This window comes from Otolemur garnettii, unplaced genomic scaffold, assembly GCF_000181295.1.
Source record: "Otolemur garnettii isolate 467f Iridium unplaced genomic scaffold, OtoGar3 scaffold00143, whole genome shotgun sequence".
Lineage (NCBI taxonomy): Eukaryota > Metazoa > Chordata > Mammalia > Primates > Galagidae > Otolemur > Otolemur garnettii.
The window spans coordinates 1704688-1717508 of NW_003852538.1; the positions used below are offsets into that span (position 1 = coordinate 1704688).

A 12821-nucleotide genomic window follows, 5' to 3' on the forward strand; every position below is an offset into this window, starting at 1 on the left:
GGAGAGGAGTCCTCATCAGGAGAGGAGGCCTCACCAGAAGAGGCGTCAGGTGTTTTGAATGAAGACAGTGTGTTTAGAACATGGTTTGATATCTTCCCAAGGAACCAGTTGCTTCAAAATAGAGATAATGCTTATTTGAGTGTATAAATGTTGATGTTGTTTTTTAAACAAACAAAACGAGGTCACTTGATAGTCACACTTCATGTGTTCCTTTGATTGAGAGCAGGTAATCCCTCTGTAAAAGTTCTCTGAAGCCTGTAATCTTTGAAACCAGTAACTTTGAAATCAATCTTTGGAATTCTGTCATTGCAGTGACCTAAGACATAACGAAATCTATGAAATTAAAGTGGAGGCTTTCCAGCGGTTGCTGAGTCTCCGATCTCTGTGAGTACCACCTGCCCGCACCCCTAGCCCAGCACATTCTCTTTTGAGCCTTCTCTTAATATTTTCTTTTCACTGTACATTTATATGGTGGGACCTCTGTGCTGTGATAAAGCAAGTAGTTTGTTCCTGACAATTCCCAGGAATAAATTTAAAAGCAGCAAATTTGCAGTTATGCACTTTACTAGGCAGCAGACATGAACCCTGGAGGAAGAGGAGGGCGGCAGAGCCTCCCAGCATGCTGCTGCCCACAGCCTGCGCACAAAGATGGGATGACCACACAACTCTTTCTGCCTGCTTCTCTAACCCAGTTAGACAGAGTTTTTCAACATGTGTCTCAAAGTGCTTAATTATCACATGGGAGCAACTGTGAAAAATACAGACTCCAGGTCCTCGCCTGCCCCAGGAGCCAGAATCTCAGGAGTGAGCCTGGGAATCTGCATTTTAACACGTACACTGAGGTTTGAGCACAGAGGTCCTCAGAAATGCTTCTGATGCTCAGGCAACTAAGATGTGTAAATGCCCATGTTTAATTCAATTTGATGATTGAAACACCATATGTTAAATTTTAAAAAAGAAAATTTAGTAACATTATTTTATGAAATAACAGTTAAAGCTTTTCTATACTGAAAGTGGATATCAACATGATTTTGATGAAATGTATGTCTAAGACTCTAATACAATGCTTAAACTGTAGTTTGTTTGATAAAAATCTTTCTCTTTTCCTGATCTCTACAGTTTTTTTTTTTTTTAATAATACCAGTCCTCAAAAGATTTTAAAATTATCTTTAAGAACCACTTTCTCCTAAAAACTTACCTGGAGAACCGTCTGGCTCTGACTTGGTCATGTTGCCCTTCTGTACTTCGGGTTTAAATCTCCTCGTGGAGGGCTTTTACTTTTTAATAAATGTGAACAAAGTACCTCTTTTCACTAAGAGCCTTATTCACCAGGTTTGATTTCTCCCTGTTCCAAAAGTCAGTTCTAGAGCTAAACTCTAAATAACAAAAGAACATGACACCAACTCTGAAGAATAGACCCCCGAATCCCCCTGAATTCCTCTTTCTGCGGGGACCTGTCCTCCAGCTACTCGCTGAGCTCCGCCGTCTCCAGCCTCCCGCTCTGCTTTCTGCCTCGAGCCCCCATGAGGACTCATTTGTTGTCTCCACCATTCTCACGGCCAGTCCTCCTGCCACCTGTCTTCCGTCTCTACCCATTCATCTCTTCAAAATAATCTTTCTTAAATAGAAATCTAATTATGTTACTCCTCTGCTTCAGAAACCTTTTATTCCCCTATGATTCCCAGATGAAGACCAGGTGTCCCAGTACATTCTTCACAATCTGACCCCAACCTCCTGGCCCAGTGTCCTCTCTCCCGCTGCCCCTCCTGCTCCTGAGGCCTATGGGATCCCTCCCCAGCCTGACTAGTCTCTCTGCCCATTTCACAAGCCTAAGTTCTCCTCTCTTGGAGCCCCCTGTGCACACTGTCTACTACAGGACTTAACACCCAGCTCTGTCATCAGGTAGACCATGCCCTGCCTGAAAACAACAGGAATGTTTCCGCCTTTTTATTTCCAAGCTTTAGTGCAGTGGCTCTCTCATTATTTACTTAAGAGTTCAAACATGCCCTGAGCTGGACATGATGGCTCACACCTGTAATCCTAGCACTCTGAGAGGCTGAGGCTGTTGGATAGCTTGAGCTCAGGAGCTGGAGACCAACCTAAGAAGGAGACCTCATCTCTACTAAAAACAGAAAACTAGCCAGGCTGTGGCAGGCTTCTGTAGTGCCAGCTTCTTGGGAGGCTGAGGCAGGAGGATTGCTTAAGCCCAAGAGTTTGAGGTTGCTGTGAGCTGTGACACCACAGCACTCAATCCAGGGACAGAATGAGACTCTTTTTAAAAAACAAACAAATAAAACATGTTCTGAGCAAAAGATCAGGGACTCTGAACCAGTGTGCCTGGCTTTGAATCTCAGCACCTGAGATTACTCTGTGACTTCGAGCAAGCGACTTATTATACTGTGTCTGTCACCAATAAAATGAAGATGATGACCATGCCTGCCTCTTATGGTTGTGTCCAGGACTACAACGACACGTAAAACCTCATAATTGACCCCGGCTGGGAGTAGCTATGCCCCACTATTATTATTAGAACCCTGTAGAGCCTTTTAGGGTGTTTAGCGAGGGCCCTGGCAGGAAACAGAATTGGTTCAATTGAAGGGACCGTGCCTGGCAGGGAGCAAGCAAGAGGAGGGTGTGCAGAAAGCATCACGAAGACGGAGAAGGACTCAGGGAGGAGGGGTCCCCAGGACGCAGGGAGCGCTCACCCGAGAGGGTGTGGCGGCCGCTAAGAAGGTGCGCTGCTGCCTCCAGAGATACGTTCCCAAATGGGGAAGGAGCAGACCCCGGGCGCCTGCCTCTCGCTCCTAAGGGCTTCCACTGGGAACACAACTGAAGCCAAGAGGGCGCTCTGGGGATGCAGCCCAAGGACCCAGCTGCGCACAGAGCAGAGCAGGAGAGCAGAAGGGACGCCTCCAGGGTGGCTGGAAGAGAAATTACAGTCCTTTGAATTGATACATTCTCACATATTTACTAAAACGCCTGTCAAGTGGAGGGAGGGGATTGGTGTGATCTCCTCAAAGGCACCTTACTCCTTGGGCAGGTGCCGCCCCCTGCTAGTTTTTTGTTTGTTTGTTTAAGAGGTGGGAAGGTGTCTCACTCTTGCTCGGGCTGGTCTACAAATCCTGAGCTCAGGGGATCCTCCTGCCCTAGCCTCCCAGAGTGCTAGGAATACAGGCGTGAGCCACCTCACCTGGCCCCTACATCTTAATTACCCTTTTTTAAATTAAATCATAGTTATGTACATTAGTGCATTTATGAGGTACACTGTGCTGGTTTTATATAAACTTGAAATACTTACAACAAACTGGTTAACATAGTCTTCACCGCACTTTCTTAATTACTGTGTTAAGACATTTATACTCAACACTTAGTAGATTTGACAAGTACCCCTGTAAAATGCACCATAGGTGTGGTAAGACTATACTTTCAGGGATCATTTCTATAGTTTGTTAATTACCCTTTTTAAGAGTAAAAATCTTAAATCCATAGTTCCTTTTTCATTTTTTTAGAGTTCCTTTTTTAATGTAGAAGTTCTTATACCCTATAAATTTTTTGCACAAGTTTTTGAAAAAGGTTTCATCTGCTTAATTATCTACATTTCATTACACATGTGTGGCAAGTGGATTTTATTTCCCTATAAACTGTAGTTTTTCTTTTCTGTCAAAAGATTCTGTTTCTACCATGATTAGCATAACTCAGCTAAGAATATACTTGTCAGTATCCTTCCTTGCAAATTTTCTTGAAGCTTTCTTGTGTTTCTCTCAAGCCTGGACCTACACAAGGAGCATGCCCAGATTTTGTTGTTGCATTTCATTGTATAGCCAAGGACACTGTAATTTAAAACTTACATGCTTGTCAGAAGAAGAGCTTTGGAAGTTTGTCTCTTCCTATCCCCCACCCCCACTCATTTTAGAAAACCCTAATAGAATTTTACAACTATGTTAAAGTCAATCTTTTAGCAAGAATAAAAACTAAACTATCCTCCTAAATTAATGATTTTTCCTTGATTGCTTTAAACAGAGCTGATTTAAAGTTCTTTCTTTAGTGATTGTAGAACATCAGTGTCTTCATCTGAATGGCGATGTGATGTGTTGTTTCTGATCTGAATGGAAATTGCATTTTGATAGAAGACTGAATGCATTTGGTAAAACTTTGTGTTCTTTTTTAATATAATCTTTCATTTGCCTTTTTTTAAAAATAGGAATTTAGCTTGGAACAAAATTGTCATTATCCATCCTAATGCCTTTTCCACTTTGCCGTCTCTAGTAAAACTGTGAGTATATCATTACCTGTTTATGGCATATCTTTTAATAACTAGGGGCATCTAGGTCATCAAAACGTTGGTTCTGTTGAAGAAGCAGGAGAGGCACAGATTGTCCGGCCTTCCGTGTCCTCCACACCTGAGCCCTTAAGTGGATAATGGAAAATCCGGGTGACAAATGGTTATTCTGGTGAAATTTTCTACTTTTGCTAAGTAATCAGGTAGAATAAGATGTCAGTTCGGTTCTGAGGGGCTTTCATTTATTGTTTGATGATTGAATCACTTCCTGTTCCTTTATTTCCCCATCCACTTCCCATCTTCTGTTCCCTTCTCTCTCTGTCTCTTATCTAATAAACAAAAAAGGAAACGGTCCAACCGAAGTCAGGAGGAATAGGAAGGGAATAAGTCACCCTCCACTTTTTACCTCTCACTCCTCATCCACTCAGTACCACTTTTCAGATTAAACATAGCACCTTCCTCTCAGTTGCACCCACCTGAAAAACTAAAGCTGACCCCAGAACAATTTGGTTGCAATTAAAACTCCCTCCTGCCCTGCAATCCTGATGATAAATAGAAAAGTTATCAGAAGCAAAAACCAAAATGGTTGCTTTTACCATTAAGAGTAAGGACCCTGCTTAGAAGTTTTTATTGAGCACTTTAATGTGCTTTTTTAATTTGCTTTTTTAACATAAATGTTTTATGCTAACACAGACTAAAAGGCAATTGTTGTTTGATGTTTTGCAGGGACCTATCGTCCAACCTCCTGTCGTCTTTTCCTGTAACTGGGTTACATGGTTTAACTCACTTAAAATTAACAGGAAATCATGCCTTGCAGAGCTTGATATCATCAGAAAATTTTCCAGAACTCAAGTGAGTTTGTCATTAAAACTAATAAGATACATTTGTGGTCATGCAAAATAATAGACATATTATAGTGGTTTCCTAAATTTATGAGGTCAGGAGACCCTTTTGAATTGCATTTCATGCCCTCAAGTCCCCTACCCTTGGAGCACTGTTAGGGCAAGTCCTGAAGGGGAGAATGTGTCTTCCTGATCGTATTTCCTTTCCTTCTCAAGATGCCTCCAGAATTGCAGGGTTCACAGAAAGAGTTTGAAATCCACTGATCCATGGGATATAAACTAGGGCATGTAATTAAATAACATTGCCATATCATCATACTCCTGTTTATAATTTTTAATTTTTCTAGTGTGTGTATGTTCTAATAAAATGTATTAAATTAATATTCATTCAAATAAATAGTACTTGTTAAAACCTACTGGGTTTATCATTGATAAAGCAGTATCTTGAGAGATTACATATATAGTATATACTTTAAACCACAGTCTTTTTTACAGACTTTTCAAACTATGAAACAATATATGCCCAAAAGAAAGTTTGGAAAGTAGAAGAAAAAACAAAAATTTTTAAAAATGTTTCCCTAAACAAAATTTTAGGTTTTTTCTTTCCAGGATTTTCAATGTATTTTTAATTGTTAGAATCAAAGTGTTCATACAAATTTACATCATGTTTTAGTCACATAACATTATGCCATGAGCATTTTTTAATTTTGCTACAACTGTCTTAGCAGTCATTTTTTATTCTTAATTTAGAAATTTCCCATCATTTCAATGATGGAAGTTGCCTCACTCAGCTTCAGCAATTACACTTAATCGTGATAATTTTTAATAATTCCTTTGCTGCTCTAAGTCCTTTATACCTGTGACTTACATTTGGGGTTATTTACTCAGGCTAGAATCATTGAGTGAAGGAAGATGTGCACTACATTTAATGACTGTTTTAAGTGGTATTTGTTTTGATTTTTTTCATATGAAGGGTTATAGAAATGCCTTATGCTTACCAGTGCTGCGCCTTTGGAGTGTGTGAGAATGTCTACAAAGTTTCTAGTCAGTGGAATAAAGGTGACAACAACAGCATGGACGACTTTCCTAAGAAAGATGCCGGAATGTTTCAGGTTCAAGGTAAGACCAGCTATGTCATGGCGATAAAGTGCTGACTGAAAGGGTCTGGAAAGTTATCAAACAAATCATCTGAACTCCAGATAAGGCCCTGTGTAACCACCTCACAAGTTGAAAATCAATCAAATCACCCTTTTAAAAACTTCCTGAGAAAGAGAAAGCTCCCTTCAGATCTATTTTGAAGTGCTATCTGTTCTGTAAGTGAATTCTTCATATTTGTATTTGATCCCCTTCAGCATATTTTATCCTCAGGGATGATTAATGATATCAGTGTTTCCATAAACTTTTAAGAGTCCCACCCTTGCAGATGCCATTTCCAAACATGCTTCACAACCTTTTTCTTCAGAAAACAAAATCTATTTTTATCCTATGATAAGCATTTAGTTTCCTCCATATTTCAGTAGTAGGACATAAGGATCCAACTTTTTATCCAGCTAATTCTAAATCATTCTCTCTGCCTTCCCTCCACGGAGTTATCTTTCAGGAAGATGAAATGAGATAAGGTCTGTAAAACTCTTGGCTTTTCTTGAGAGAAGACGTTACTTAAACAGACAGCAATGCACCACAGACCACACCTGTGGTAATGAGGAGCCTCGCAGGGCAGCGCCCCCTTTCCCTGCCAACCTTGCAAGTTTGTACAAAGTCTAAACAGACTGACTTCTCACGCTTTGGGCCTAAATGATTTGTTGGTTCCAAAGTGAGTGTGACTCAGTCTGTCTGCAGCTCGCTGTAACCTTCCTGCGGCCTGTCTCGGGAGCTGGTATTTTGGCCGCTGGCTTTCTTTCTGTTTGAGGCCACAGCATGTTTCTTACTCTTATTCCAGCTTTAGTTGTTGCCTTTCCTGGCTCGCTCACTCTAATTTTTACTACAGTTATTCACTCAAGGAAATAAAAATGAACAATTAGAGACCCAACTACGTGCCGGGCACCGTTCCAGGCCCTGCAAATACACAAAGAGCAAGAGAAAGAAGGTCCTTCATGGGCTCTGCCTTCAAGGGCAGTGACTCTCAACCCTGGGCCACAATAGTAGCTTTGGAAAAATGTTGATTCCCAAGCACCACATGAAACCAGTTAAATCTGCAGTGTGGGGAAAGTATAGATCATGAAACTTTATTGTCCTATTCCTTGGACAGCTAACCCAAACACCAAGCAGTTTCTTGATTTGTTCTTTGTTATACAGAATTCCCCAATTCTGCAAGACTGAAAACTCGCTATATCTGATTCTCCCTTGTGTTCAGAGAGCACAACCTAGAACCATGTGCTATAGTCATCCCAGTGTGAAAAGGCTAGATAACGTGGCTCCAGGTCTGACGAGAGAGGCCCACAGCCTTTCTCTAACTTATGTCAGCAATTTGGAATCATCACAAGCTCTACGGAACAAGAACAGAATGAGATAGTTTAGATGTTGTGATCTGGAGTCTGGGGTCCCATTCCCTCACCTCCCCTTATGGGGAACAGTGCGGCACAGCAGCCCGGGTAGAACATCAAAGGCAGCTTTGTCCTCCACATGCAAGAAAACTGGAGCTCCAGGAAAAGCAGGGTGTCTTGCTCAGCTCCCTTTGTGAGGGTTTGTGTCTCAAGAACAACCCAGGACACTTCTTCCTGGGATTGGGTACCTTGAAAAGAGACAGAGGCTGGGTGAGGTGTTCACAGCTGTAATCCCAGCACTCAGGGAGATTGAGGCAGGTGGACTGCCTTAGCTCAGGAGTTCAAAGCCAACCTAAGCAATAGCAAGACCCCATCTCTACTAAAAAAAGCAAAACAAGCCAGACATTGTGGCAGGCATCTGTAGTCCCAGCTACTCAGGAGGCTGAGGCAGGAGGACTGCTTGAGCCCAGGAGTTTGAGGTTACTATGAGCCATGATGCCACAGCACTCTACCCAGGGCAACAGAGTGAGACTTTGTCTCAAAAAAAATAAAAATAAATAAAAATATAAGTAAATATTAAAAATAAGAAATGAGAGACAGAACTGATTATTCAAGGACTCTCATTCCTGCAGATGAGCGGGACCTTGAAGATTTCCTGCTTGACTTTGAGGAAGACCTGAAAGCCCTTCACTCTGTTCAGTGCTCGCCTTCCCCAGGTGAGGAGCAGCAGAGCTGGCTCAGCCACAGTCCCAGCTGACCAGGGCGGCTAGACTTGAAAAGCTACTCTGTGCCATCTTTGTGGCCCATCCCTTCCCAGAGGGACCTGTAAACTACAAATGTTCATTATTCCCTAGAGTTCTCTATTTACAGACAAGATCAGGGGAGAGGGACATTGAAACAACTTAATGGAAACTAAAGGATCAAGCAATGCTGAGCATTCTGGGAGCCTGAGGTGGGTGGATTGCCTGAGCTTAGGAGTTCGAGACCAGCCTGAGCAAGAGCGAGACCCTGTGTCTACTAAAAATATAAAATCTAGTTGGGTGTTGTGGGAGGCACCTGTAGTCCCAGCTACTCAAGAGGCTGAGACAAGAGGATTGCTCAAGCCCAAGAGTTTGAGGTTGCTGTGAGCTATACCAGCACAGCACTCTAGTCTGAGGAAACAGAGCCTGCCTCAAAAAAAAAAAAAAAATCAAGCAATGTTGTTAGAAGCATATGTCATTATTTTTAATGATATTAGCAACTGAGTGTGAAATAATATGTTATAGTCTTGCTTTATATAACTGATTTTTTGAGGGTGACTATTATAAATAACCCTATAAATAACCATTTGATGAAAGCAAATAATAGATAAGTTTTTAAAGAGAAAGAAAAAACCCAATGTTGAATCCACTTAAGAGTTCGTTCCATTCTGAGAAACAGGAGGAGCCAGTTGAAAAAAGAAGGGTTGATATTTTATTTTCAACAATTCAATTGTTCTTTGCCCCCTAATGTCAAATGACATCTAAAGCTCTCATCTCATCTAAAACTAGATGAGATTTTCATGAAATGCATGTTCATACCACCCATACTTCCTTTTCTAATGTTATGGACGATTTCCCTAGGATTCTCCTTCTCTGCCCCCAGCACCTTATTGAAGCACTGTGAAAAATGTAATGAAAAGTCCCAGAGATCTAGCTTTTTACCTGCCCCCCAACAGCTGTATTTTGGGGTCCTTAATCAAGCGATTGCAACTCCTCATCCCCATTTCTCTGTGTATACCCCGGAAACAGGAGCCCCTGGCGTGTTCACCCAGCGGGTGCTACAGAAGGTCCAGGTGGGAAGGACGGTGTTTGAGACAGTGGAGGACGCCACGTGGGCGCTGTGTGCCGCCATGGCCGTCCTGGGCTCGCTCTCTCTCGGCGTCCTCCTTAGAGAAACAAAAGGGTAATCTGACAGGAGTTGCGAACTCTGATTTGATGCTCCATCTTTTTCTTCCTTGGTCTCAAGGCCCCTTCAAGCCCTGTGAACACTTGTTCGGAAGCTGGCTCATCAGAATCGGAGTTTGGACCATCGCAGTGCTGGCGCTCGCCTGCAATGCGCTGGTGTTGCACACGGTGTTCAGAGCCCCTCTGTGCGTCTCCTCCGTGAAGCTGCTGATCGGCACGATCGCCGCGGCCAACCTGCTCGCGGGCGCCTCCAGCGCGGCGCTGGCGGCCGTGGACGCCGTCACCTTCGGCAGCTTCGCGCGACACGGGGCGCGGTGGGAGAATGGGGTTGGCTGCCGAGTCATTGGGTTTTTGTCCATTTTTGCTTCAGAGTCATCTGTTTTTCTGCTTACTCTGGCGGCCCTGGAGCGTGGCTTCTCTGTGAAATGTGCTGCAAAATTTGAAACGAAAACTCCTTTTTCCAGCCTGAAAACAGCCATTCTGCTGTGCGCCCTGCTGGCCCTGGCCACGGCCACAGCGCCCCTGCTGGGCGGCAGCGAGTACGGGGCCTCCCCGCTCTGCCTGCCCCTGCCCTTTGGCGAGCCCAGCACCACCGGCTACATGGTCGCCCTTGTCCTGCTCAACTCCCTGTGCTTCCTCGTGATGACCGTCGCCTACACCAGGCTCTACTGCAGTCTGGAAAAGGGGGATCTGGAGAACGTCTGGGACTGTCCTATGGTGAAGCACGTCGCCCTGTTGCTCTTCACCAACTGTACCCTCTACTGCCCTGTGGCTTTCCTGTCCTTCTCCTCTTTACTGAACCTCACGTTTATCAGTCCCGAAGTAATTAAATTCATCCTTCTGGTGATTGTCCCACTTCCTGCATGTCTCAATCCCCTTCTGTACATCCTGTTCAATCCCCACTTTAAGGAGGATCTGGGGAGCCTGGGAAAGCAAACGCACCTCTGGACGAGATCCAAACACCCCAGTCTGATGTCCATTAACTCTGACGATGTGGAAAAACAGTCCTGCGACTCCACCCAAGCCTTGGTGACCTTTACCAGCGCCAGCATAGCCTATGACCTGCCTTCTAATGCCACGTCCCTGCCTGCTTATCCAGTGACTGAAAGCTGCCATCTTTCATCTGTGGCATTTGTCCCATGTCACTAATGTGTGAGAGAAAAAGTTTTCAGAAAGTGAAGATCTGAAAATGTGACACGGAGCTCGTCAGAGAAGTAGGTACGAAGAAACAGCTTGAAACTTAGTTTTAAAAACCAAAACAGAAAAAGACCTCTCAGTTAATGTAAAAAAGCGGAAAACCTATTGATACTTGAGAGTAAAACATGTCTAAATGCTGCTTGTATAAATTTGTTTAGCTGAGGGATAGATCAGTCACACTATTTAGGTGAGCGCAGATCCAAAAAGCAGATTGAAACGTTCTTCAAAAATGATTCTCCATGATTTTACTTTCATTCTTTTTAAATTCACCAATAATTTGGGGATGGGATAAGACCCCACTTGCTTCCAGAATGAGTTTATTTTTTAAGGTGGTTTCCTTAGAAGATAGTTGGCAGCATAAGGGCTTTAGATGGCCTCCCTTACCAAGTGAGGGTTGTGACCATGCTCTAATCCTCTTTTTCCTTTCCTGAGAAAGGACCCTTCCAGGTCACCAACCACTTGGATGGATAATGTGAGCCATTATTGACTCACTCACATCCAGGTCATTTTTAGAGACACCAGGTTTTATGTATGAGCACTAAATCATTCTACCCTCTATGGAATTACATGGTTCACAAATATTTTGGAAGGAAAATTGACCGAAATTCTTAAATTGCTATGAGGGCAATCACATTCAGAAGTTCTTCTTGTCTAGTTCATTTTTCACTCCTTGGTGGCCAAAGCTCAGAAGGAAAGTCTGTTGCTGGCAATGGACATACTTAAAAAGATAGTGAACAAGCTGAGACTTTTATTTTTTTCCTGAGTGAGTGCACATTACTTTGCAAGAGGTTTTATCAGTTGATCCAAACCAAGGTGCATCTTAAGAAAACAATCAAATGCAGGCACAGCATAAATTAATTTCACTGATATAACCCCCACACTTGTGTCTCTAGTAGCTCTAGTAAACCCAACCTCTGAAACTATTTGGATTGGACAGAGGCTCAGTAACATATTATCCTGTTTATTTAGCTTGGTCTTAGCTGTGTTCTCTCTGGATCAACCCTCTTCATGTTGGGAACATTACTTCTCTGCTTATTCCATATTAATATATGTTTTTGGTATTTTAAGAATCAAATTATTAAAGATTAAAAGTCAAATGTTAATTCTTCACTTTCTTTATCCTACATGAGCTTCAACATATCCAAGCCAAATGGGTGTTAGTTAGATATATTTTTATATAAGCATGTTTATTTTGATCAGATACATGCATCAGATGTTTTATAAGATGTGTAAATATAGAACTGTATTTATTACTATAGTTAAGATTCAGTAACATTAACGACCATGACAATGAACCATGTACAGTGGCGTGTTCTTCCATCTCTGTTGTATTTCTCTGCCCATTCTCTTTGATGTCACTAACTGTGTATATGTAAATATATAGTTCTTGTAAATTTGCTTTTCTATTGGGTACAAAATAAATTTGTAATAAAATGTGTGGCTATAAAACAAAACGTTTTCAAGTCTATTTATTGAGCCCACAGATAGATATACATATATAACTTCTGAAATGTTTTTAAATTTTAGAATACAGTACATTTTCTGTGTAAGTATTAGCACTTTAATACTTCAGGCACATTGGACTTATCTTTTCAGAAAAAACCTTTCACAAGAACAAATCAAAACATTTTTACCAACTCTTGTGGTATTTTAACACAGTTGATAAGCCATGTTGTCATAGAATTAGTGAAGTTTACTGTCCCCAGTGAGAGACTGGATTCTATATCTACACGAGTCCCAAACTTCTTTTGTAATGTGAGAATTAAAAACCTACACTATTAGAAAGAAATGTATGAATAACAAGTCAATGTTAACATATTTATTATAGATATGAGTTTGCTATAAATTCCTGCCTTAAAGCAAACGTATTTCATGACCAAGTCAAAGCTAAAACAAGAGGACACACTATTTCCAGGATACAAAGAAATAGACTGTCCCCTGCAGCTCCCATGTCCCAAAACATAAGAAATAAAATTATTTTTCTGGACACCTGTGCCAAGCCCTACCAACTTTGGTGAAGATGATTCCTGCTCCTCCTGCATGGATTGCAAAATCAAACAGCATTATTGCTAAAATCAATCCATGTTTACAGAGC

General features: G+C 42.0%; 1 protein-coding gene and 1 pseudogene across 2 annotated transcripts in view; both read left to right on the top strand.

The window, feature by feature from the left end:
• The window catches only part of LGR5 (leucine rich repeat containing G protein-coupled receptor 5), a 152421-nt gene extending 140260 nt beyond the window's left edge, over nucleotides 1-12161 (top strand). The window contains exons 13-18 of one of the 2 annotated variants that reach the window (XM_003798939.3): nucleotides 313-384; nucleotides 4202-4273; nucleotides 5006-5131; nucleotides 6095-6240; nucleotides 8237-8320; nucleotides 9591-12161. In XM_003798939.3, the coding sequence (XP_003798987.1) occupies nucleotides 313-384; nucleotides 4202-4273; nucleotides 5006-5131; nucleotides 6095-6240; nucleotides 8237-8320; nucleotides 9591-10678 (1588 nt within the window). In that variant the 3' untranslated portion in view covers nucleotides 10679-12161. The remainder of the gene's footprint in view (nucleotides 1-312; nucleotides 385-4201; nucleotides 4274-5005; nucleotides 5132-6094; nucleotides 6241-8236; nucleotides 8321-9590) is intronic. The other variant, XM_023518638.1, reaches the window with a different exon arrangement.
• LOC111728205 lies at nucleotides 3415-3490 on the top strand (annotated as a pseudogene).
• Nucleotides 12162-12821: the final 660 nt, after the last annotated feature.